Consider the following 27522-nt stretch of genomic DNA (forward strand, 5'->3'; position numbering starts at 1 on the left):
TGCTCTTAAACATTCTTTAAGACTTTTCTATATTCCCTAAGATATAATTTACCCACCTACGTCTTCTAGAATTTTCATTGATTATAAATACCTTCTTGAAACACTAGAAAATGTTAGTGGTTATAAAATGTAATTTTCAAGAAATAAAAATAATATGAAATAAGAAATGTTGGCCTACAAACTTGAGGGCCTTCGTGGCATTTTCCAAATTCAAGTATAACTTCTTTAAGAGCAAAAATTATCCCTAGGACTTTAATGTAAGATGAACTAGAAGGAAGAAATATTTTCCTTAAGACAAAAACTAAGGAGTTAAGTAGAGGTAGAAGAGGGCATCGAGGGAATAAATGGTGATGGAAAAAATAAAATAAATTATTTTTTAAAAAATCTAAGGAGTTGAACAGATTTGGGAGTTGGTATGTTTAATAGGAGGCAGAAAGAAGCAAGTTACTAATTGTATCACTGAAATGTCACAGCTTTGTGTCTTTGCCATTGTGTGCACTTAGAAAAAGAAAGGAAGAGTCCATAGGTCTTGGTTTTGAGTCTTAGTCTTCATTTGATTATCTTTTGGGGGGTGTCCGGTATTCTATCTTAAATATGAGGACCAAGGTATGAAACTGTCACCCACATGCACAGTATTTTAATTGACACCTTTTAATTCTTCTTAATCTCTCTGCATCTGAGTTAATCAAGTTTTCCAGGTGACTGCTATCTCTTTTCTTACTTGAATAGATTGCATTTTAAAGTTTATTTGAACAGCCAGTCTATTCTCAACTGATCTAGAAAAAAAGTGGAACACTGGCAGAATCAACTCAAAGGTGAAGAGGAAGATTTATTTTGAAGCCATGATTCGCTTTTCTTAAGCAGAAAGGGAGGCAATGTTCATCTGGCCCTCTTGGTTTCACTACTCAGATCATTGAGAAAGAAAATCACGTGTGTCTTCTTAGATTATTATGTCTAATTTGTTACAAAAAATATTGTTCTCTTAAATTACCTAATTAACATTAGGGGGTTAAAAATTTATCCGATCTTTTTTTCCTGGATAATATTTAAAACCTGTGTTTAAAAGAGCTTTTAAAAAGTGAGTTTAGGTGACTTTATAATTAACTTTTGATATAAAAAACAGAATTGCTCGGGCCTCAGAGGGAGGATAGGGGAGGATGGGGGGAGGGGGGAGAGATCAACCAAAGGTCTTGTGTGCATGCATATGAGCCTAACCAATGCTTAAGTTCAACAGAGGGTTGGGGCATCCATGGGGAGGGGTATGGGATGGGAATGGGGGGATGAGGACAAATACGTGACACCTTAATCAATAAAGAAATTAAAAAAAACAAAACAGAATTGCTATGCTTAAATAAATAGATTTCTTAACCAGAGATTGGTGTTTAAGTTTCAGAATCATCTTCAACAGTATAATTATTGGCTGGTTCCATTTCTGTTATAGCTATCCTTAAATTTCAGGCTCACAGCTGAGCTGTCTGCCTTACCTGCTTCCTTCAGAGTTTTTGACAGTGAAACATGGAAGATCACAACAAGATATTTCCTTTTTTCTTAACCAAGACAGTTCTTATTACCCTCTGTTGGAAAATCTATACAATTCAAGCCACGTAGCCTTTAGATGAGCAAATTAGCAGATTAGTTCTAGAAACCCGAGTCAATATAAAGTTCCCAGATGGCATAAGACACATGGTCTTTATCAAATTCTTCATTCAATGGATTTTCTTGCCTGCACTGTGATTGTGGAGCCTTTGACTGATCAGCTACTTGAGGGTAATCAATGACCCGGTGACTTGATTCATTGAGAAGATGCTTTACCTGCAAAGAACTAACACTATTTACCCAAGAGGCCCATTAATATTTTCTGTCTCTGGAATTAGAGGACAAATTAGAAACTCTGGGTTGTTCATTATAATGGCGGCCTTACAAATGGAGATCCCAGGATGCAAAAATCCACAGTAGCAGAGAGCGAACGCAGCAGGAAGGACTGCCTCTTCGGCCCGGGGTCCCAGGAAGGAGCTTCCCTCCGAGGAAAAACCCACATTCAGAATCCTCGATGAATTAGAAGTCATGTTCCATAGCTACAACATCCGTAAAAAACTCACCAAAGGAGTTTTCAACCTTTATATTCTTTTCTCTACTTGATAATGTTTCACATTTAACACATTTTATTTGGGGGGGGGGGGCAGGGTCGAGGTGGAGGGGGTCAATGGAGGGGAAAAGGGACATCTGTAATACTTTCAACAATAAGGATAAATAAAAAAGAAGAGTATTTAAATATGTAAAGATGTTGAATTAATTAAGCATTTAATGAAACATGTGACATTCTATTGAAAATGATTTGGTAAAACAAGGAAAGCAAGAGTCTGGTCTTTAGCCACTCGGCCACCATTGATGCCTTTCTGCAGAAATAACCAGCACAGTAGGTTTCTGGTGCAGTTACCAGATTGGGTGGGTCCTAGAGAAAGCAAGTTTTCAATCGGTAGGATGACTGGCTCTGGTTGATCTGGTGGAAAGCTGTCCCTGGTATTGCTGACCCGCCTGCTTTACTCATAGGATCACCAGCGGGCGGAATATTCATTCATCTGAGTGACTATTTGAGAATGGTGTTACTGATAAAATTTAGAGACTTCTTTTTTTTTAAAGGAGGAAAAAGATAAAACTCTATCCCAGATATTTCACAAGTCTGAGTAATGCGGTGACTTCCCAACATCTAGCCCATGTCTTTGTATCATACGGTAGAGAGAAATTAGAAGTCTAGAAAGCACAAAGGGAAAAGGCAGGCTGAGGAAATGATGCCTCCAGTTGGCAAGAGTTGTGCTCCTTCCTTGTGAGGAGATGAAAAGCTGCGAGAGAGCCAGCTGTGTTTTGAAATATCGTTTTCATTTTCTCAGTAAAAATTCACAAAATTGATTGATTAAATATAGCGAAAGGAACTCCCTGCAATATATTTTCTTGAATTGTTTACACAAATAATATGGTTAATGAAAGAAAATGTGTAGAAAATGTTTGTAAAACTGCTTTCTTGTGTTCCTCTTTTCATAGACCCCATATAGGCTATCGAGTTGTCACAGACAAAGGATTTAATTATTCACCAGTAGATGAAGCTTTTGTTTGCCAAAAGAAGAACCATTTTCAGATAACCATCCACATCCAAGTTTGGGGAAGTCCAAAATTTGTCAAAACCCAAATGGGTCTAAAGCCAATAGAAATGTTTTACTTGAAAGCTTTTGGGGTTAAGGTAAGTCTATAGTTCCTTCCATTTAATTCAGCGAACATTTATTAAGTGTTCCAGTTGTCTGTTGCTGCATAACAAAGTACCTCAAAACTCAGCAACTTAAAATACTGAAAATCACTTGTGTGGGTCACAATCTAAAACTTGGTTAGGGCTTTGCTCTGATAGCTCATCTCTGTTCAGGAGTCATTAGCTGGGGCAGTTCAACCGGGCCTGGATCCAATTTGCAAGATGGCTCACTTACATGTCTGTCAAGTTTGTGCTGGCCATCAGCCAGGAGCTCAAAGGGACAGTGGCTGGGAGGCCATTGCTCATCTCTATGCGACCTCTCTAAAGGATAGCTTGTGCTTCCTCACAGCATGGTGGATGGGTTCTAAGAATAAATATTCCAGGACATAGGAAGCGGAAGCTGCCAATTTCTTAACCCTGGACTCAGATACTGCAGCTTTGCACTTTTCAGTGTATAAATCTTGCACTTCTTCTACTAAATGTATTCTTTTTTTAAAGAAATGTTTTTGTTGATTTCTAGAGAGAGAGGAAGGGAGAGGCATAGAGAGATAGAAACATTGATGAGAGAGAACATCATTGATCGGATGTATCCTGCACACCCCCTACGGGGCATCTAGCCTGCAACCTGGGCATGTGGCCTGACTGGGAATCAAACAAGTGACCTCTTGGTTCCTGGGTCAATGCTCAACTGCTGAGCCACGTTGGCCGGGCACTAAATGTATTCTTTTTTTTTTTTTTAATGTTTTCTTTTTCTTTTTCTTTTTTTTATTTTTTTTAAATTTCTTTATTGATTAAGGTGTCACATATTTGTCCTCATCCCCCATTCCCATCCCACACCCCTCCCCACACATGTCCCCACCCCCCTGTTGTCTTTAACCACCGGTTAGGCTCATATGCCTGCACACAAGTCCTTTGGTTGATCTCCCCTTTTACCCCCATCCTTCCCTACCCTCCCCCCGTATTCTTAATTATTTTGTATTTTTTTATGCTGGTTCATTTTTATATGGAGTAGATTCAAAGTTTTCATGAAATTCTCAGACGTCCCTGATTTAAAACAAGGAACCACTAAGCTAGTTAAGACCTTCTCTTTTCCAGTTACAGAGAGGGGAGACTGAGACCCAGTATGTTACACAATTCATCCGAGATAATACATGATAGAGCTGGGTTTAGGATGCAGGCAGAATGACTTCTGATTGGTCAATGAGTCTATTAAATTATTACCTCAGATCCAGTGCCTTAATGGGAGGAGTAGCTATTGTCCACATATTTTATTCTGATCATTAACCTGGACTTAGCCTCCCAAACTGGAGCTAGACTGCTCTTTCTTCAAACTGAGTTCTTAACCAAACCAAACCAAAGAGAACAAAATAAAAACAAACAACAACAGAAACCATACTTTTCTGATTTTGGAAGTAATAAATTTATTGTGAAAATTTTGGAACACAAAAAATATGAAGAGAAAAGATTCATTCATATTTGGACCCACCATTTGGTAGCTTAATTTTTCCATTATTAAAATTAAGTTCATATTGTTAATATATTGCAAAAATAACACTATATGATATTAAAGACTTTATCACCTATTATTTATAAAGATGATATCGATTTCGATTGTATAGATGTACCATAGAAATTCCTATATTATTGTAAGTTTTACTTCTAATTTTTTGTTCTTCTTCATAAAACTGCAGTAAACATCTGCATATACCATCTTTGCATGAGAATGAATTCCAGCAGAGGAATTTACACATCAAAAATATGAACATTATTGAACCTCTTGATGTACGTTGCCCAATGGCTTTCCAGAAAGACTGTTACTGTGCGAATACCCACAAGCCATAGATGACAGGGCTGATCTCAACACACCGTTGCCAATATTCACTAATAATAACAGGAGTTTGTAGCAAGTAACAAATAAATGTCATTTCCGATATTTTATTTATTTTTATCATTTAAAAAAATTGATTCTAGAGAGAGAAAAAGGGGGAGGGAGAAAGAGAAACATCAATCAGTTGCCTCCCATATGTGCCCTGGTTTGGGATCGGCCAGAAACCTGGGTACTAGTATGTGCTCTGACTGGGAATCAAATCTGAGACCCTTGGGTACATGGGAAGATGCTGTAATCATTGGGCAACACTGGCCAGGGCTATCATTGTTTTTTTCTTATTAGAATGTAAGGTCTGCACACGGCTGGTGTGGCTCTGTGGTTGAGTGTTGACGTATGAACCAGGAGATCACTGTTCAATTCCTCGTCAGGGCACTCCTCGGATTGCAGGCTCCATCCCCAGTAAGGGGCATGCAGGAGGCAGCCGATCGATGATTCCTTTATCATTGATGTTTCTACCTCTCTTACTCTCTGAAATCAATAAAAATGTATTTTTTTAAAGAATGTAAGCTCTGCAAGGGCAAGGATCTCTGTTAATTTGGTCAAGTTTGCATTTCTAATGCTTTGAGCAATCCCTGGTGCATAGCAGGTGCTCAACAAGTATTTACAGAATGAGTGAATGAATGAGTGACTGACTGACTGACTGACTGAATGAATGAATGCATCCTTTGAGCTGAGTTGCTCCTGTGTCTTGGAACTGATGTTTCTACTAGCTCATTCTGTACTCACTGTTTACCTGAAATGCTCTGTGGTCTTGTGTTTTCACTGTGTAGTTTCACAGGTATTTGTTTTCCTCACCAATAGCAAGCACACTGCTTTAAGGTCAGGCCACGTCTTATATGTCTTTTCTGCCCAGTTCCTAAACGAACACCTTGGAGAACTTTTAAAGTACTTGTATATTATTTACTAATGAACATTTTTATTAATGAATTAATTTTCTAAGTGATTAATTTACTTTACGTTGTTCTACACAGGTGGAAGCCACCAATCAAATAATTGCTATTGAACAGTCCCAAGCTGATAGGAGCAAAAAGATTTTCAATCCTGTTAGGTAAGAATTTCTTTTCTGAATTCCTTTGGGAATGTTTTGGGAAGAAGACCTATTGCCCAATTTATTTTGCTTATTTTAAGTAAATCCTACTGTAAAAACTAAATGACAATATGCTAATGTTTTGAACATATGCTATAAAAAACAAAGTAGGTAAAATGCATTGACATAATTGCAAACAGTTTCTTATAAAAAGCTCCATTTTTATATCATTATTATTTTTATAATCATTTGCTACTGACAACCTTGCTAACAAACTTGGTTTCTTGAGATAAATTACTGTCACATCTTTTAATTTTTAATTTAAATTGGTATGATGATGATGATAGAATTAATTTCAAGGCTCTGGATCCATCCTGTGCTTACAATACATTTTTTTTCTTATTTTTTAAAGATATGTTGGTAGATTGCTTAATGGGTTCCAAAGTAGAAAGCATTCAGGATTGGGATTCTCCAAAACAATACGGTGGTCCAAAGAGAGAGTCTCCAATAGAATCACTTTGGAGTGGGATTTGCTTTTCAACTGACTTGGCTGGGATATAGTTGAGAACTCTCAGTGTTTTGACCCTGAGTTAATCCCACTGGGGCAGGAAGAAGATGGTCCCTTAGCTGGGGCAGACCTGATGCTCAAGCAGGAGCCTCCTGCACAAACACAGCTCCAAACTTGCCTGGTGCATCTGGTCCTCCCTCGAGGCTGTGTATGGTTTCCTTAGGAGCAAGCAGTCTCCCACAGCCAGGCCTGGACAGGGCAGATACACAAAGGAGCTGTGATGGAATTCACATGGAACCTAGAGAAATTGCTTGTCATGAAGTGAGTGCTACAGAAGCAGAGGCATGAATAAAATATGTCTTTCTCCTCATCGTGGAGGTAAAAGAACCCATATGTGGTCTAGGGAGCGTTCAGCCCCATGAGTCAGACACTCTGGGTTTGAGCTCCTGCTGAGTGAGCATTTCCATTCAAGAGTTATTCTGTGGACTCCCCTGGCCCCCATTCCTGGCCATGCTATGGGTAGTTTATTAAAAATCAGTGACTAGAATAAATTGTCCTCCCCAGAGTGACAGGAACCGGGGACCGAACATGAGAATCTCAGAATGGTTACATATGCTCCAAGACTCTATGTTCTTTCACACTCTCTTGGTATTTCTGCTGTTTGTTTTAGAATTGACCTACTGGCTAACCAAGTCACCAAAGTAACGTTGGGCCGACTACACTTCAGTGAAACCACAGCAAATAACATGAGAAAGAAGGGGAAACCGAATCCTGAGCAGAGGTACCCGAGTCACTGTGCCATCCCAGGGTGGCCGGTAAATTAGGTGGCCAGGCAGAGCCCTCCAGGGCCCCTCTGCCCCTCTGGGCCCTATTAGCCTGAAAACCGGGCTTCCCTCAGCCATTTCTCTCCCTTCTCTGACTCAGTATTAGCACATCTCCCTTACCGTTAGCCATCTTTCTTCTGCCAACCTCACCCCCACAATGCCCGCTCTCCCACCCAGCCCCGCCCAAACCTGCTGGCCTTGGTTCCCTCCATAATTCTCTGGGGTGACCATACATTCACGTCTCATTGTCATCTGAGCGCCAAGGACTGACTGCATTTCTCAAACCTGTGTGCTGGTCACTAATATGATGTTCTGAATCCTGAAGCTTTGCTGTGGTCTTTTGTGATTAAGAAAATAAAATACATTTGCACTGATAATTTAGACCTATAGTTCTCATAGTGTGGTCTCAGGACTATCAGAGATAATATAACCTTAACACTTATTAGAAATGCAAGTTCTCAGGCTTCACCAAAGACCGACTGAATCAAAAACTCTGGGGGTGAGGCCCAACAATTTGTGTTTAACAAGCCCTCAGGGGACTCTGATGTATTCTCAAGTTTGAGAACCACTGGTCTTAGAATATAGGTCTTAGAGTTGGAAAAAATTGAATTTGAATATATGATACTGCCATTTACTAGCTGGGTGACCTTGAGCACATCACCTCTTTGAGACTCATTTTCCTATTCTGTAAAATGGGGAAAACAACCATATTCTACTCCAATAGAGTTGTTCGGGGATCTAAGTAAAAAAATATGGATAACTGCTTAGCCTATTCATGACTCATTGAGCACTCAGTAGATGGTAGCTAATAATAATAATAACAACAACAACAATTATTGCTATTCCTGATTTACTTTAGATACAAAGGAGGACCCATTCTCTAGGGATTAGAGAATTTGTAGAGTGTTACAGAGGAAGTTAGTGAAGTATTTTCATGCAGGTATTAAAGCAAAAGCTTCTCTGATTGGGATAGTTTTCACTTTGACTTTCAAGAAATGGTCTGATCTTAAAAATGTCTCATCAGTGGTATAGATGAAAAAACAACTGAAATAACTGATGAAAACTGCCATTGGGAGCAATTGGAGGGGAGGGTCCAGATCTTTGACGAAAGTCATGACTGGAAGGTGTGGAAGGTACAGGGTACGTGGCCAAAAACCAGCTCAGGATGGGAAGGGTCCACTGTGGCTGAGCAGACCCTGTTGAGTCATCCTCCATTGAGGCCTAGGACATGTGGCTTGGGTGACTCTGGACAAAGAGACCTCTAACGTGACTTCCTGTTGTGCACGTGTTTGTGAGCAGTGCTTGCTGAGGGCCTAGGAATGCAGCCTGCGCCAGGTCAGCACACGTGGGCTGAGCCAGGCCCCCAGCGGATGTCTCCCCAAGGAAGGCTACACAGCACACAGATACCTCAAACTGGGCAACAGGTGGGCCCAGAACAACAGCGAGTAAACCAAATGCTCTCTCATGTCACCGGAGGGGCAACTTAGAGCTGAGGAGTAAAATCTTTACACACGCAAACTTTAATGCATAAACCCGTCTAGGCAAATGCACTGTTGACTAACTGTGGGGTGGTATTTGATTGCACAAATTATGACTCCGTTCCCTGATGTGTTGGCATTGGTCTGCTGTTTCTGAGTTAGATACTTCATGTTGGTGGTCGGACTGTATGCTGCTAACCAGGACCAGTCCTATCTGTTGTCTGCCCACATCTCTGAAAGGATCATTGTAAGGGTAAGCTCCGCTCTTTGACTTTTCTGGGTCCCACATGCTTTTCTTGAGGACAGTAATAGCAGATGCTGCTATTTCAGTTTTTACATAGTGGTTCTCAATCCAGGGTCACTTGGCAATGTCCGCAAACATTCTTGGTTATCACAGGGCAGGGGTGCTGGCATCTAATGTGTAAAGGGTGGGGAGGCTGCTCAGCACTTTACAATGCACAGGACAACCCCCACAACAAAGAATGACCCTCCTATAAGGCCAGTAGTGCTGCAGCTGAGAAACCACACTGGGCTAAGTTATTTAGATCTGACCTCATTGTATATTGTTTTACATTTGTATCACATTCTTTATTTTGTTAATCTTCACCCAAGGATTAAATTGATATAATGGACTTAGAGAGAGGAAGGGAGGGAAAGAGAGAGAGAGAGAAAGATAGATAAATAGAGAGAGAGAGAGAGAGAGAGGTTGGGGTGGTTGCCTCCCACGTGCACCCCAACCAGGGATTGAACCCGCAACCTGGGTATGTGACCTGACCAGGAATCAAACCCGAATCCTCTGGGTGTATGGGACGATGCTCCAACCAACTGAGCCACACTGGCCAGGGCCATTTGTGTTACAACATTTGCACCCAGAGGAATGGAGGTACAAGCGGGTCAGAAACTTACACAGCTTATAAATGATGGAGCCCATTAACAACCCAGTTCTCTCTGACCCCAAAGCCCACAGGGCACAGAAAGTGACAGGGAGGCATTTCATGGCCTAACGTGATGGGTGACCCAGGGGCATCTGGGCCCCCGCCTAGCACCTAGGAATGGTTGGGTACGGTTTGCTGGATGACTGATTGGGCACAGCTGTGGACAGAGTGTTGGCAGCGAGGAGAACAGAAAGCTGTTGGCAGCTGCAGCTGCAGCTGTGAGGCCAAGCTGTCCACTGCTGAGGGTGCCAGGGCCAGGAGGGAGCAGGTGACCAGGGGCCTGGCAGCCCTGGGAGGGGGTGCTGTCATGGCTCTTGGAAGGGACACAGGGAAGACAGGAGAACTCCAACCAGGAAAAATGTTCACCACGGACACGCCCACATGGGCGGTTGTTAGCCTTAGATCTGGGGACAAGTTCTGCCCACTTGGGGAACTGAGTCTCTCCTTGCTCGCCTTGAGCTATTCTAAAAAAAACAAAGGGCCCTCTGTGTAATCCTGTTAGTCAATTAAAATTAATAAGCCACCTTTTAGTAGAAGTCCTTAAACTGAATCTCAGAGTCTTCATGGAGGTGGAGTCATGAGGGGAATGTGTTCAGAGGTCCCAAGGTGAGGCTGGGCTGTGCGCCCACCTGTGTGCGCGCCCCGGGCTAGGTGTCCAGGGAGGCTCCTCCCGGGGAAGGCAGGCGAGGCCCTCCGCCTGCTCCTGAGCCGAGGGCCGAGGTTCCTGTGCTCCCTCCGCAGCCTTCAGGGTGGTCCGCGACCCCTCACGTGATGTATCTGGGCTTGCTTTGCAGCGATAACAAGTCTGATTTGAAACAAAGTCTGGAAACTAGGCTGTTTATTGTTCCTGATTTCTCATAGGGAGGAATAAATTGAGAGGCAGCAGAGATTAGATACCATGAAAGTGCTGCTCTGAGCCGTAGAGCTCACGTTGGAATCTGGCAGTCCTGAAAAATGGACCTGGTGTCGAGGCTCCTCCGTGCCCTGCTGGCAGCTCCTGGAAAGCTGTCTACTGGCTGCTGCGCAAGTCCGCACGGCGGCAATCAGAGACGGAACTCCTCTGTCCAGCGTGCTGTTACCCAAACCCTGCTAACTGGTGCCTCCTCAGATCCAAAGCAACATGATAGTTTAACTCATAAGGATGACTTTAAAAAGTTGAAAACTTTTTGAAATTCACATTCTGTATGAATACTAAAAAACATTGACTATCTACTCAGGATATGGGTGTCAAGTCATTCACTGAATTAAAAAAAAAATGATTACACTAGCCTGGCCTGGGTGGCCCAGTGGTTGAGCATCGACTTATGAACCAGAAGGTCATGGTTCCATTCCTGCTCAGAGAACAGGGGGCATGCAGGAGGCTCAATATCCAGTAGGGGGTGTGCAGGAGGCAGCCGATCAATGATTCTCATCATTGATATTTTTATCTCTCTCTTCCCCTTCCTCTCTGAAATCAATAAAAATATTTTTAAAAATGATTGCCATGAATAATATGAACAAAATAGAAGAAAAGATATGATTACACTCCAAATTTGATTGCTTTCTTTTAGCCATAATTTTTGGTTAAAGAGAGCAACCTATTCTATAAGTGTGCTGAGTAAAACAAGGGTTACCCCAACAAACATGAGACGAATAATGGTAATAACACAAAACCTCCCCCATCCCAAAATAGAAATATCTTATTGATATTTTTGTCCATTCTAACCCCAAAATGCAGAAGTGAAAATGAATGTAGACTTTTGGATCTATTTGTGTAATGTTTATGCCAACCAAGAGAAAAACAATTTCAGAAATGGCGATATTTTCTGAATCAGTGAGTATTAGAAATGTCCACAGGACACACGTCCTGCCACTGAGATTCTAGAAGGCTCCATACAGGTATATGCATCACGAGTTGGGCAGAGAGCAGACCAGCCTGCATTCTACAAAAAAGCCAAATGTGCCCTCTTAGGCTGTGACCTGGCTCTGTTCATTTGAGCTCCAGGATGAAGGAAGAAAAATTTGACAATCAAAGATGTTACAAGACCTGACCACATTAAATGGAGAACTGGGAATTGCATTTAGCAAATTCAGATTCATTTGGGGGCCTAAGTATCATTCCTCCCAATAGCAGAGATTCATGTAAGGGGGGCTGTAAGAGGGTCGGGATAGGTGAGAGTTTGGGCCTCCAGGAGGGTTCAGGGAACCAAACTTGTCAGAATTCTCCTTGGAGAGAGAATGGTGAGATGACACCCAAACTATACTGACTCAGTCATTGGTCTTCTGGGTTGTCAATCAAAACAGCTTTAGAAATAGATTATGACCCCAGAGTGTAAATTGACCAGTTTAATGAAAATTAAGGTCTGCTCCAAAGAACAGAGTTATTTCCCAGATGCCTGTCTTGGGAGCATTCCCCAGTGGAGTTCCTTCAGAGTCTCCTTGTAAGTGACGAGGCTTTCCTTCGGTTCCACATTTCTTCTAAAAAGCACCGTTCGACCTGCTTCACTGATGTGTAGCTGGCTGGAGGGATGACTGCTTATGTCTGTCTTTCAAAGATGTGGCAGACACCTGGGTCCCATCCCCTCAGTTTTTGATTCAATAGGTTGGCGATGCCCAAGAATATGCATTTCTTTCCCCTGCCGGCCTGGGGACCACACTTGGAGTAGCATGAGTAGAGAGCATTTTGGGACCCATTTTCCATAGCCCTTTCAAAAGATACAAATATTGCTTTCTTATGAGTTGCCTTCCTGAGCTCAAGTGCTCCTATTATGCTCTTCAGCTATGGCTTTAGAAGCCCAAACAATGGTAAAGCAGAGAAATTCCAACTTTCCATTCCAACCTTAAAGCAAGCCTCCAATTGCCATTAATTGCTGTTTCCTATTCCAAGCACCCGCAGGGGGCACCATATACATGGTATTCTTTGTATGTGGAATTTTCCTCCCTTGCCCTCAATATGCAACTCCGCAGGTCTGTGGCTGAGGACAGCAGATTAATCAATTATATGTTGGATAGTGGTTGCTATCCACAGAAGAGTGTGTTGAGGAGAAATTCGAGACTGTTTACCCTTATTTGTGCAGTGTTTGTGTATACATGATTTCAATAAATGTTCACAACACAACCCTGTGAGATAGCTAAAGAAGACATCATTGCCTGGCCAGAGTGGCTCAGTTGGATGAGCGTTATCTGTGTACCAAAGGGTTGCTGGTTTCATTCCTGGTCAGGGTATAAGCCTGAGTTGTAGGTTTGATCCCCAATCAGGGAGCATATGGAAGGCAACCAATCGATGTTTCTCTCCTTCTCTCCCTCTCTCTCATCCTTTCTCTCTCTGAGCACGTCCTTGGGTGAAGATTTTAAATTTTTTTAAAAAGACATTATTATCTTTATTCTTCAGAGGAGAAACCTGGTACAGAGAGGTTAAATAACTGCCCCAAGGTCACACAGCCAGTTTGTGTCATAACACACTAAACGTTCAGTTCTTTCCTAAATATATGAGGCTGTGGGATAAATAATGACAGCATTTTAGAAACTTTAATTCATTTTGGTATTTGATACAATCATCTACTACTAAGCCACCTGTGAATATAGCTTCATAATTACAGCACATTTTTCTATGATTTCATTATAGTTTGCTTTGACACATTAAGATTCTGGCTGCCAGAAAACAAGTTCACAGACTTTATAATAACACTAGAGGCCTGGTGCATGAAATTCGTGCACGGGTAGGGTCCCTAGGCCTGGCTGGCGATCAGGGCCGATCAGGGCCGATCAGGTTCCCGCCTCCCCACCTCCCTGCCTTCCCCCTCCCTCGCTCCCTCTGTGCCCTGCCTCCACTGCTGGTTGCCCACCATGTTCCATGCTGCCCCCTGATGGTTAGCATACGTCATAGCAAGCGATCAAACTCCCATTCTCCTGGTCAAACTCCCAAGGGGACACTTTGCATATTAGCCTTTTTTATATATAAATTTCCATTAGGGATGAGGACTCCTCCTTAAGGTTCTATATTTCGAACATGTAAGTCGAGCTGGTGTGACTCAGTGGTTGAGCATTGACTCATGAACCAAGAGGTCACCAGTTCAATTGATGGTTCTCTCTGGCCCTTCCCAAAATAATCTGAACATATTTTAGGGGTTTGAGTCTCCATCCAATGAAAGCCAAGTGAGATTGTTGTAATAGTCCCAAAAAATTAAACCTACTATATCTGCTGTTCCAGTAACAGTTACCAACATGACAATAATTATCCCAAAGCTCATTAAGAAAACAAAAATCCATCACTGTTCTATTCTGTTTCCTTGAAGTGGCTGGCTCATTATGTTCTGAGTAGAGCAAAAACACATCAACATTTTGTGTGGGATACCTTTGGATTTAGTCGATTGCTTGCTCTAAAAGGATTTGAGTCAAAGCCAATTTGCCATTCACAGCCAAGGGGGCTCTAGGGATTTTGCAGAAAAGCTCTTTGTTCAAGTGAATTCACACAAAATAATCTTCAACATTGCTACTTTGTATTCTTTCACTGCTGTTGTCTATCAAGTGTCAACGGTTGAGTCAGGGGTTAGTCAGGTAAGATGAAACAGGAAGTTGAAGACACCTAAAAGTTCTTTATCTGACCCCAAACAAAGCACTACACCTTGTGGTTTCTTGCAATTATTTATTTTTAAATTGGAAACACGTGCATATGGTAAAAGCATTCAAATCATACTGAAAGCACGTAGTGAACAGCAAATCTCCCTCCACCCCAGTCTCTACGTCTCCCAGCCCCCATCCTTGAAGAAACCATTGTTTTTGGTTTCTCGGGTATTCTTCAGAAATAATCTGCGCATGCTCAAGTGCTGACTTCACAATGTCTCCCATAGACCGCCAGAAAGGCACAAAGTGAAGACTTTGCATTTGTGCTGATTGATGATCAGGGTCCCTACTGTTTTGTCTGAATTCCTGACAACCTGCCTCAAACACACAAAAGTCAGATTTAGAAGGATAGGTCATAATTTCAAAAGCAAATAAATTTCGTTGTGAAGATTTTGACGGATTCAGAGATCTCTACTTAAAGATGTTTGGAAATATATTCAGTGGCTGCAGGGAACTGGGCAAGGGGGGAAGGCAATACATTGGGAAATTCTTCAACGAAGAACAGAACTTTGTCTAAAGTTTCACTTGGATTTTCTGTGAAGACCACATTCAACCAGGGCTACTACTTCTGGGCAACAGCATAAAAAGGCCAAGTTAAAGTCATTATTTAACAATCAAAGGAAGTATAAGTCCAGCTCTGGAACTTGTTAGCTTTGTGGCCTTAGGCATTTTTTTTAATCCTCTCAGAGTCCCAGTATCAGTAAAATGAGGATAATGGTACATGTCTCATAGAATTGGGGTGTGGATTTACACGACAAATGTAGCTATTATTCTTCCTTCGGTATTATTTGTGTTTAGGGGATAGTTGAGGTGTATTAAATATATTCGTATTGTCATTAGCTAGTCAATTGCATATGAAATCATAAATATGAAAGTGCTTTAAAACTATAAAAGGGCTAGCTAAATTCAAGGTTTTTTTTTTATTTATCTGAGATTTTTAATAACCTTGTAATATTTTCTGATGTAATGTTCTGGTTTTAAGGTCATTATTATTATCCTTGAAAAGACAGTCTTTGTGAGTTTTTTTCTTCATCTTTCTCCCAGTACAATTGACACATCGTCAATTCCAGATGCATGCGATAGAGACTGGATGTTCCAAACCATGGCCAACTGAGCTCCTGCTCATGGGGGGCAGAGTAGTTAGGGGGCCCCTGGCTCTCCTGGGGCCACAGCTATAGGGATATGTCAAAATGTCCCATCCAGCATATGAGTCTCAGATGAAAGACTTAGACGCATTGTTTTCCTTTGCTCTGAGGAATAAACTGATCGTCTATTCCTGCTACTGTGACTTTAATGGTAACATATTTATGTATGTTTTCCAGGCCTCTAACCCTGGGCAATTTGAAAATGACAGTGATGCATTATGGCAGCGAGGACAAGTTCCAGAATCTGTTGTCTGCCACGGTCGAGTGGGAATAAACACAGATGCACCGGACGAAGCCCTGGTTGTCTGTGGCAACATGAAAGTGATGGGGACAGTTATGCATCCCTCTGACAGCCGGGCCAAGCAGAATATCCAGGAGGTGAGCACGGGGCCGGCCTTGGGCACCTCTGACACCTGAGTCAGGTGAGCCGGGTGCTCCTGGCCTCTGACACGCCTCGCAGGGGGCATCTCTACAGGTCGCCTGTGCTGTGCGACTGCTTAACAAGGACGAGTGCCGCGGCCGGTGGGCATCCCTGCTGGGATTGCAAAGCAGTCCTGCCCCAGAGGATGGCCTCACCGGACAGGAGCAGGGGCCGATGACAGCATCGCGCTGGCTGCCCCCGCAGCAGGTCTCCGGGTTATTTCCCACAGCCCTGGCCCTTCCTTCCACGCATCGTCAACTGCCCTTTCCTTCCCACCTCCAGATCTCCACCTCCCTGTGTACCCTCCGAGCACTGTCTCAGGCCAGTTCCTGCCCATACGTCTCCTGGACGCTCCGGGTTCCTCCTCCCGGAGCCCCGGCACCGGCCCTGCTGGCCAGTCTGCCCCACTCCTCAGCTTCCTCCGAGGGGCAGCCAGGGAGCGCCCCCTGCTCAGCCCTCAGGGCCGGGTCTGGGTGAACTGGAAAGGGCAAGACTAAGACAGGGATGTGCAAGAGCCGGGTCAAGACTGTCTCCCTCGGTGGAGAGGCAGCCGCCGTGTGGAAGTCGGGAATCAGGCCTAGAAGTCAGGAGGCTGCTCCCCCACTTTGGGCTCACCCAGCAGCGTGACCCCGGACAGCCCCTTAGCCTCGCGGAAGCTCAGTGTCTTCGTCTGTGAGGTGGAATCGGTGTCTCTCTGCCTGGCCCCGCTGAGTCCTTTGTATGTTTTCACCCCATTGAGATAAGCACTGAGTCGTTTGGGGGAAATCACAGCTGCTCCACAGACCTCAGGGATTAGGAGGAAGATGCCAGGTTACTCCTGCTTCCAGACCTTCCACCGTTTAATTCTGTGTCCCAATCACTGCCTCAACCACTTCCCCACCTTCTCACGGACACTGCGTCTCCTGTAAGCGTTTCTGAGGCAGTGGCAGAATGGCGTTTTTAAGTCTCCTACCCGTACTCTTCTCCAGTTAACAGGAGACTTTAATCTGTAAATCACTGGCCATTCTTCCAGACTGCATTCCTTTCCCCGTGCGAATCTGCGCTGGGTTTTCTAACCCAGCCAAGGAATGTCCTTCTGGCCGAGGGGATGCCAGAGGACGGCTGGAACTGTAGACTTGCGGGCTGATTGTGGAGCTGCGGCTGCTGTTAGAAGAGCCGTGACCTACTAGCCGGATGGGAACTCCTAGGGCTAGAAAGTTCTCACAGACATTGTCAGATCCCAGCCCCAGATAGCGTGCCCTTGCCTTTTAGGGAGAGAAAACTGTCTGTGTTTCAGATCACACCAACTCACGCTTGTCCTTGCAATTGGCTATACAATTCCCCGCCAGGTCTTATCTAAATGGAAAGGGAAGGTGACAGTTGGGGGAAGTCCCCCACGACCCCTGCTGCTGCCGCCAGGCCATCCCCGGAACTTTAGTTACCTAACATCTCGAAAGCGCGCTCCTTGGTTTGAAGAAAACTTATTGTCTTAAAATAGCAAACTTCCCTAGAGCTTCTCAAATTCCTTCTAGGAACCTTCTCCACAGAGCGAAATGCCGCCCCAGCCTTGCTCCAAGTGGGACATTCCTGTTTCCCCTTCCCGCTGGCAGCGGCATGACGGAACACAGAGGGGCCTAGCCCAGTCTCCGGGGGAAGGCGAGACATTTAGTCCCGATCCTGGCACCCACTGGCCCAGGAAATGTGGCCCAGAGACATTCCATGCCTCTGTTTATTCTTCTGTGAACAAAAAATGCTTCTTTTTTTTTTCTTTTAAATATATTTTTTATTGATTTCAGAGAGGAAGGGGTGGGGAGAGAGCGAGATAGAAACATCAGTGATGACAGGGAATCATTGATTCTCGGCTGCCTCCTGCATGCCCCACACTGGGGATCGAGCCGTGACCTCCTGGTTCATGGATCGATGCTCAACCACTGAGCCACGCCAGCTGGCAGGAAATGCTTATCTTCATTTTACCCATGGGCTTAAAAAATTTTTTTAAAGGTGCAAATTGTATGTCATTTATTTATTAAATTATTTCATAATAATGCATTTGTTCTTAATAGGTCTACCCACATTTACAAAATACATGTTTCTGGAAATCTTGTCTGTTCAATCGGCTACTTATTACAGATGAGAGAGGGAGTGGTAATGTTGATGATGGTACTGACACATGCGTGGGCTTCATCTTCACCTCTCCCTGACTGTTTTTCCAGATGCGCTGGGAAGGGATCCTGGGTTGATCTGGTTGCATGCACACTGGGAGCATGCATCCTTTATTCTTTCAGGTTGCATGGCAACTGGATGAGCTCTGGCAAAACATGTTACCGAGCACTGGGACAGGGAAAATGAATATAGGCTGCTGCCTTGCCCCAGGCCTCCTCACTCCAGGCAGCGTAGGCTGCGTGCAGATGGAAAGCACAGGAGCTCTCTGCAGAGTCCTGGTGGAGGAGACCTCTGGGGCTCACCTGGATGCGGAGCCACGGCACGGAGAAGCTGGAGCAGATGTGATTGAAGCCCGTGGCACCGAAGCACCGGGAAAAGGAGGTTGGTCTAAGACAGTGGTCGGCAAACTCATTAGTCAACAGAGCCAAATATCAACAGTACAACGATTGAAATTTCTTTTGAGAGCCAAATTTTTTAAACTTAAACTTCTTCTAACGCCACTTCTTCAAAATAGACTTGCCCAGGCCGTGGTATTTTGTGGAAGAGCCACACTCAAGGGGCCAAAGAGCCGCATGTGGCTCGCGAGCCGCAGTTTGCCGACCACGGGTCTAAGAGGAGCAGTTTAACTCACCTGGACAGTGGCATTGTGCTTACCGATGTGATTACAGACTTGGCAAGCAAGCGAGGCTTGGAAACGGAACAAAATTAGGGTGGAAAGGGTGTGCTGAAAATCAAAGGGCATGAAGAACTTCAAAGTCAATGCAAAAAAAAAAAAAGAGGAAGTTGAAAGTTGGATACATCTGTCAAATTCTGCAGTGAAGGCGGGAAACAGGGAGCAAAAGACCCAAAAATAAAAGCCAGGAAAAAAAAAATCAATGAAGATGAAATGCTCAAAATGTTTTTCTCTCCACCGCACCGGCAGTTAGCTGGTTAAAGAGAACCGAGTGAAGAGCTGGAGGAAGGTAAACAGGCAGTCTCCCCTCAGGCCACAGGCAAATGCCGTGGTTCCTGAGCTCTGGGTGAGCCTTGTCTGATGACACTGCTGGTCCTGGCTGAGGGCCAGGGCCAGTGCCTGGCAGTGAGATCACTTTCCCTGAACCCCCTGGCCTCCCACAGGCTGAGATGTCTTCTCCGTGGTGCGGTTCCCGGCTTAATGACATAGAAACCTTGGGCATGAGGCAGCATGACAGTGATGGCCATTTGCATTCGAGGTCAAAACTTTCCAAAACTGCTTTGGACAAGATCAAATCAGACACTGTAATTCAGTTTCTACCTTCTTGCTCAACACACGTGATGAGCAAGGTGTGGCGTGAAGTGCTGGTCTGTGGACGGTTCCTGGAGGAGGATTCCAGCAGGGCACAGCCCCTGCCTCCAGGGGTCTCCCTAGCCAGTGCACAGCTAGGGAGCATGCAACCCAGGCCGTTTATATTTAGCTTTGGAAAGGAAGCCTGAGCCAGAAACCAGAAGAGCATTTTCTTAGGGAAACATTGTTATAGGTCTTTAGATCCCCAAGCCAACCCTCAAAATTTTCTTTGGGCAAAAATCTGTCTGATACCTGATCGCTACGTGTAGCAATATGTCTTTGGGAAAAACACATCCAAGGATCCAACTTAGGCAGCAGGGTCTTTTACCCTTTACATGGCCTGGACAGCCTGAGGGAAGGTGGTCTCCGGTGGGGACTCTTGCACAAACCCCGGGGATAATAAAAAGTGGGCAAAGCAAGCACGGGACTCCCAAGGGTTGGGGAGTGGGGAACTGGGGAGGGCCTGGCTAGCACAGGGCCGGGCCAGGCTGGCTCCTGATTGATCCCCATCTTCAATTCTGTTAGTGTCAGGTTTTCTCTGCCGTCACACTACCTCTATTCTCTCATTCCTTCTCTTCGGCAACGAAGCTCTGGGTGCTGATTACATCAGACACTTTGCTGGGCACCGTGCAGTTCCTGAAATGAACAAGACGTTGGCCTTGCCCTGAGGAACAGAGCTTTTATCAACATTTGAACTTCAGATAAGAAACACTCATTTAACTTCCAGGGCCTGGAATAGCATCTGGCACATAGTCACTACTCATTAAATACTTGCAGAATGAATGCGGGAGCTCCCAGGGACGGATGTATGAGATTGTGACTGCTCCTTCCCAGCGTGGTCTGCACGGCCCTCCCTGCTCTGACCTTATCTTTAGGGTCTGGTCATGTCAAACGCTGCCTCGGCTGTGCAGGCATCACTTGGGGGATCTGCTGCCTTGGGACTTGGCTCACGGTGTTCTTCCTTCCAGCACCCCTGTCTTAGGCATCCCCTTTCTAGTTCTCCCCTTATCTACATTTCCCCACAACTAACGCCTATCTTAAAGTTAATTTATTAAACAAGTATTAGTTGAGTGCCTACTACCTGGAAACTGGTGATTTGGTGATGAACAGAAAGCCATGGCCTCATCTGTCCTCACCCTCAGGAGTGTAGCCCAGCGAGAAGACGGATAATAAGGGTGACACAACCACCTGTCTGGTGGTAACTCGATTAGTGCTACCAAGGGAGAGGGCAGGTGCCGTTAGCACATCAGCAGCGGGACCCTTCCTAGTCTTGGGGGTCAAAAACTGCCTCTCTGGTGAAGGGATGTGTACCCTGAGGTGGGAAGGGGAGCAGTTGCTGTGGAGGCATGGAAAATGCTATGAGCAAAGGTCCTGAAGTGAAAGGAGCAGAACACTGAAAGCTGAGAACTGAAAGGAACCAAGGTCTCGGTTGGGCTTCGCCATCTGGAGGAAGCCCTCCTTAGCTCCCCTGAGACTTCTTAGATACTTGCTTGGAGCGGCCATGATTCTCCATTCACAATTCCATCACCACCCTGAATCCCACATCTAAAATAAAAGCGTAATATGGTAATCAGACCTGAAGTCCTTCCTTCCAGGCAAAGCCACAGCTGGCGGGGGGCTCGGCAGAGGCGGCAGAGGCGGCAGAGGCCCCGGGCTGCGGTGGCGGCGGGTGGGGGCTGGGACCAAGGCCCTTACACAAATTTCGTGCATCAGGCCTCCAGTTGTAACATAATCCATATTGATGAGTCTGCCTTCCTGTGTAGACCACAAACTCGTAAAATTTTTTAAATTTTATTTTTTAATTACAGTTTACATTCAATATTATTTTGGATTAGTTTCGGGCGAAAAGGCCATCAGTTTTGAAGTCCCAGCACTTAGTGCAGTGCATGGTGTGTTGAAGATGATTGGTAAATGTTAGTCGAATAAAACAATGAATGAACGCATTGAATCAAGTTTTCCCTAAGAACAACAGTGAGCTCAAAATTATACTCCCTGACAAATACCTGAAGTAAAGCTTGTCCATTTAGCTAGTTAGCTGCCGAGCCACAGGCTTTCCCAATCAGCCCACTAGGGAAGAGACTTTAATGAGATTGGAGGCACAGTGGGTCCAGAGGAGCTGAGGGTTATGACAGGGTTTTCTTAAAACAGTAGCAGCAACAACAAAGCATTTTGGTTGCTCCAACACATGGATGAATGTCGAGACAGTATAATTTTAATTGTGAAGAGACCACTGGTTTCACAATCCAGCTATATTCTAAAAGAAAATTTAGGGGACCCACATAGGGCCGCCAACTTTTTACTTGTTGAACAAGGTCAATAAAAAACAATCTTGTTATGCCATCAATTCATTAAACAAAAACCCTCAAAGGGGAATGCTTTGAATTAAACACATTTAGCTTTAGGAAAAATGATCTCCACTGTCTTTATTGGTATCATTTTGCTGGGACCCAGTGCAATGTTTTTGAGGAATTTGCAGTGACCGTTCGGAATGCCTTTAACAACCTGCAAGATCAGTGAGCTCAGAAAACACCGGCACTGACAGGCAGGTCTGGGGAGGAGCCATCTCCATGAGGGAAGTCTGGGTCAGGAGGGTCCAGCGGGTGGGCAACCTGGATTTGCAATCTGCCCCCTGAAGAAATTTTCTCCAGCAAAATCGTCAAAAGCAAATGATAGAGGATATATTCATACCTCAAAGTTTGTTACTTGAACTAAACATTGCATTTTCAATTTATAAATACAAAGTTGACCTGTATTTGTTTGGTGTTTATGCTGCGTGTTCATTTGGAAATGGTACTTCTCAATCCTTCAGCAATTGTTTCTCTCCAAAGTGAGCAACCTCATTCTCAGAAGGAGGGTTTGCCTCTCAGAGGGAAGAAGGCAGGAGCAGTGAATGAGGGAGCTTTTGTCCTAGAATTCAGACATACTAGTAAAACTGGTTCAGTTTACAAATCGGTGAACAGAAGTCACTAACATGGAAGCTGAAACTTTGGCTTCTCTAAGGAGAAAAATAAAAATTTCTCTTAAAATAATTTGAGCAACAGGAAAAAACAATCAAATTTTCAACATACCTAATCTCTCTGAGTCACTCTGGGCATTGATTTGAATAGCAAATATCTAAGTGGGTGAAGTCTGCTCTTCTTTAATTCAATCAGGTTGACACAAATGAACAGCTGAGAAGAATAGCCCAAATGAGGATTGTTGAATATGACTACAAACCTGAGTTCGCATCTGCAATGGGAATAAACACTGCCCATCAAACAGGTACACACACAAGTTCCCTTTTTAATTTTGTATTGTCTCCTATTAAAATTTTAATTCCAAAATATTTTTTAAATAATTTTTATTGATTTCAGAGAGATAGAAACATCAGTGAAGTGAATCATTGATTGGCTGCCTCCTGCACACCCCCTACTGGGGATCTAGCCCGTAACTAGGACACGTGCCCTGACCAGGAATCAATCCGTGACCTCCTGGCTCATAGGTCGATGCTCAACCACTGAGCCACATAGGCCGGGCTTAATTCCAAATTCTTTACCTGGAGGTTGTGTGCTATGGCATTTGAAAATACCCTGTTGGTCTAATTCTTTCTCTGTGAAACCCATAATCACTAGAACAGGGAAGCTTAAAGAAATTCCTGTTGTCTTTATTCAATACCCACCCCATTCCTGCACCCCAAAGTATTGGTGGAGTATTTTCAATACTAGATATGTTGTTTCTTTTCACTGGCATCCTCTTGCTCATGTGATGAGGGTTGAGGTGCAGATGGCAGTCCTGGGATGGAGAGAGAAAATGGCAGAGTAGACAGGTCTAGATTAGAGAAGGGCCAAAGTGGTGTTTATACTCCAATCCGGAATCCTAAAGAACGGATTAGGAGGCAGAGTCCTCTGCAGGAAAAGAAAACAAACAAAACAAAAACAAACGAACAAACCCTTGCCTCCTCCTCCCAAACCAAGATAATGCCCCACCCTTGCTTCTATGTGAAGAAATTTTAAGGTATTTACTCACCCCTTCCAACATTTGGCCCTGAGTCTCAAAGAAAAGTAACAAAAACGGCACTCCCACTTAATCCTATAGTGGTGCTTGGCTCAAAATTCCTTCTTTGCTTCAAACGCTTGTAGATCAAAGCAAAAGCTGAGAAGGGATAAGCATCTATTTGCCAAGACTTCCCCTGTGGCCTGTGGCTGTCAGCGTTCCTTTCTGATGTGGGCCTGGGAGGGTTTTCTCCAGAAAGGTCTTTTCCTGACTCAACCTGTTGGAGTGTTTTGTGTCTAGGAATGATTGCCCAGGAGGTGCGAGAGGTCCTGCCCAGAGCCGTGAGAGAGGTTGGTGATGTCACCTGTGAAAACGGAGAGACGCTGGAGAACTTCCTCATGGTCGACAAGGTAACCACTGAATAGATACCTGCCTCTAGAGCTATAACCCCGGGGCGGGGGCGGGGGGGACACCCCTTCTGTGACATCACAGTGTGCGAAACATCCGCCCAGGAAACAGGAGAGTAGGAAGAATTCTTCCCCCAGCTGGGGAGTAAGTTGGTGTCAATTATCCCACACCGGTCATCGGTCATCGGCACCCAAACCAAGTCCCATAGGCAAAAAGAAAAACCGGCCCTGGGAAAGTCCACTTAAAACAAGGACTGAAATCACAAGAGAGAGTGACACTTGGATTAGACTTTGTCTTGAGAAATGAAACTAAAACTCCCCAAATTAACTTATCTCACATATCATTGAAGTTATCATTAAAACAATGTGCTCCTCCTTAGAGTGGAGGAAGTGTTAAGTGTTGATTTTTTTTTTTTTAGCTCAGTTTTCAACAAAATTTGTATGTGTTTGACTTCCCCAGCACAGTCATAAAGTGGGTCATTTTTACAAAGATGTTCATGAGCCTCATCATTTTCTCCAGGAGCCTGTCTTCATTCTCAGATATTCACAGCGTTGTCTTTTGAGGGACTGTGACCCTGCTTGCGGATTCACCCCTCTTCCCTTGTTCTGGGGTCCAAGACTGCCTTTCCCCCTGGCTGATCACGTCTGTTAGTTCTGTGCAATCCTGCATCTTTTGTGAACTTTGCCAATTCACTCGGCTGCTGGTTTGCTTTATGTTGCATTATTATATTTGACTTGAGGCCTGCCTGGTGCACAAAATTCGTGCATGGGGGGAGGGGTGTCCCTCAGCCCAGCCTGCACCCTCTCCAATCTGGGACCCCTCTCACAATCCAGGACTGCTGGCTCCCAACTGCTCGCCTGCCTGCCTGATTGCCCCTAACCGCTTCTGCCTGCCAGTCTGATCACCCCCTAACCACTCCCATGCCAGCCTGATCGACGCCTAACTGCTCCCCTGCTGGCCTGATTGCCCCTGACTGTCCTCCCCTGCTGGCCTGGTAACCCCTAACTGCCCTCCCTTGCCAGCCTGGTTGCCCCTAACTGCCCTCCCCTGCAGGCCTGGTCACCCCTAACTGCCCTCCCCTGTAGGCCTGGGTCCCCCCCACTGTCCTCCCCTGCAGGTCTGGTTGCCCCCAAACTTCCCTCCCCTGCCAGCCATCTTGTGGTTGCTATCTTGTGTCCATATGGGGGCAGCCATCTTTGACCACATGGGGATGGCCATCTTGTGTGTTGGAGTGATGGTCAATTTGCATATTACTCTTTTATTAGATAGGATGCTGGGAGGGGAGACTGACTGACAGGAGATTTTATAGTAATTGGGAGAGATGTTTGAGCGAGATGATTTCAAAGTACATAAGAGTCTATGGGGGATCTTACCAAAATGCAGATTCTGATTCAGCATTTGGGGTGTGACCTGAGGTCCTGCACTTCTCACCAGCCTCCAGGTGATGGCATTTTCACCATCCTTGCTGGTCAGCAGGCCGCGTTGGAGTAGCAAGGTAGAAGGCGCATTTTCATGGTAGGCCCTTCCATTGTCTTCTGTCTGCAAGTTCTCAGACAGCAAATACTTAGATGATGGGCTCTGGATGGCCTGCTCAGGCCTGGGCTGCGAGGGCTGAGTGCCAGAAGCTGGATTCCTCCCTCCTGCTTCCCAGGATCACGTCTTCAATAAAAGAAATTTTTTTGTCTCTCTCAAACCTGGACTATCACTTCACTTGAGAGGTGTATCATGAGAAAATTTATTTTTGTAAGCACTGAAGTTTTTAAATAATTTACTTAAATCTTTTATATTTACTTAAAATATAAACTAGATCCAGTGGTATTCATACAATAAAGTCACCTCACTCTCTCATTTTCATAAGCTTCCTGGGCGGAGAGAAGAGAGCGTAGCGCAGCTGTCAGTCTCAGGATACAGCGTTGGGAGTGTGCCACTAGGCTGCCAAGGCGGGGGCTCTTGGGGTTACTCCTCTGGAAGCAGCTATATCAGTCTGGCTGTGACCCTCCCTACAACACGCAGGAAAGAGATTTCTGTGTTTTCAATGTAGGTAATGTCTGCCCTGGGCCTTACGACTCCCATTATTCAGCAAAATAATTAGTTCTCCCCCTGGCCCAGTATTGTCCCATTCCCAGTTGAGTTGAATGGGGACAGTTGGGATTATTAGCAACAGGAGTTCCCAGGGCCATTCCCCACTTCCCCCAGGAGAGGCCACAACCCAAGTTCAATCCTAAGAAGGCAATTGCAGACCCTGGGGAAGTAGGGGGAGGCATTCTTGTTCCAGATAGCCGGGCTCATTTGTCACCTGAAGAGAAAACCATGCCCAGGCAGAAACAAGCTGGGGATGATATGTGTCTCTGTCCTAAAGACTCGTCAGCTGTTTCTCAGCACCAGGACCTCCCCTGACCACCTTATCTGAAGTCTCCACCTCACTCAGGTTCACTTTGTGAGACTCAGGGCCACTGTGAGGGTGTGTTGTGTCCTTTTAGTAATTAGAAAAAGTTGCTCCCTCTGGCTGCTGGTGGGTATATGAGTATTTACATTTTCTTAAAATTTTCTGTATGCTGGATAATCTATGTATATAAAAGCCTACGTGACTGTTCCATCCTTCGACCGGTAGCTTTGATGCACACTGACCACCAGGGGGCAGATGCTCAATGCACAGGATTCGTGCACTGGTGGGGTCCCTCTGCCTGGCTTGCAGGGCTCAGGCCGAAACCGCAGTCCGACATCCCCCGAGGGGTCCCAGATTGCGAGAGGGCGCAGGCCAGGCCGAGGGACCCCACCAGTGAACAAATCCGTGCCCCTGGCCTCTAGTTTTTGTAATAAAATGTTGGGAAAGGAAGTAATTGTTCAGACACTTAAAACTGCAATTTAAATATGGTGTCAGCAGGTGGTGGCAATGCTTTGTCACTCAGATAGGCTTGTGGACTAGGACGTGGAATTTCACAAAATAGCTGAATTTATGCCAAAGTTTTCAAAGAGAATATTTTTGAGTCATCTTTAAAGAAGTAAAGTCTTTAAGTATAATTCGGTTCCTTTCTGACCAATGCTAATTTCCCTCGATCTGTGAAGCCTGACACCCAGGTCAGCGTCACTTGCTCCCAGGGAGTAGACATAGCTTGCTTGGATTTCACCTGCAAAGCACGTGGGCTACGGGACTCTGCCTCGGCTGTTCCATGCACCACTGTACCTTCCAGCTACTCACACTGAGCAGAGAGCTAAAGAGTAAAGAAACTTTCTACAAGAGTGGTGTCTCTCAAGGTGCAAAATCCCTTTCATTCTCCACCCAGAGGATCTGTCTTTATTGTTGAAGCTTTAGAGCTAACGTACGACAATCCTCATTTTACTGTTCTTTTACTTTATTGCACTCCCCAGCCCACCCCTTATCCTCATCTCCTCTTTCACCCAATCCTCCACAGCCATGGAGCCACTCTAACGTGTTTCATATATACCCTTAGATGTCTGGGCTTTCTGAAATATTATTAGTGTTGTTTTATGAATGTGTTTCAAATGTCTTTGAGTTATGAACTTCTGCTCATAGGCTGAGGCATGGAATTCCTTGGCCTGTGTCTTTTCCTTCTCCTCCTCAAGTGTGGATCCCTTGACCACAACTATGCAGCTATGAATGTTCTCACAC

The 27522-nt window shown here is 44.7% G+C and overlaps 1 protein-coding gene across 1 annotated transcript in view; it reads left to right on the plus strand.

Moving 5' to 3' along the window:
• The window catches only part of MYRFL (myelin regulatory factor like), a 111626-nt gene that overhangs the window by 51022 nt on the left and 33082 nt on the right, over nt 1-27522 (plus strand). The window contains exons 7-13 of the mRNA XM_079775239.1: nt 3040-3235; nt 6098-6174; nt 7332-7442; nt 9126-9216; nt 15823-16023; nt 22664-22772; nt 23784-23893. Of these exons, the coding sequence (XP_079631365.1) occupies nt 3040-3235; nt 6098-6174; nt 7332-7442; nt 9126-9216; nt 15823-16023; nt 22664-22772; nt 23784-23893 (895 nt within the window). The remainder of the gene's footprint in view (nt 1-3039; nt 3236-6097; nt 6175-7331; nt 7443-9125; nt 9217-15822; nt 16024-22663; nt 22773-23783; nt 23894-27522) is intronic.

This window comes from Cnephaeus nilssonii (genome assembly GCF_951640355.1).
Source record: "Cnephaeus nilssonii genome assembly, chromosome: 6".
Taxonomy (NCBI): domain Eukaryota; kingdom Metazoa; phylum Chordata; class Mammalia; order Chiroptera; family Vespertilionidae; genus Cnephaeus; species Cnephaeus nilssonii.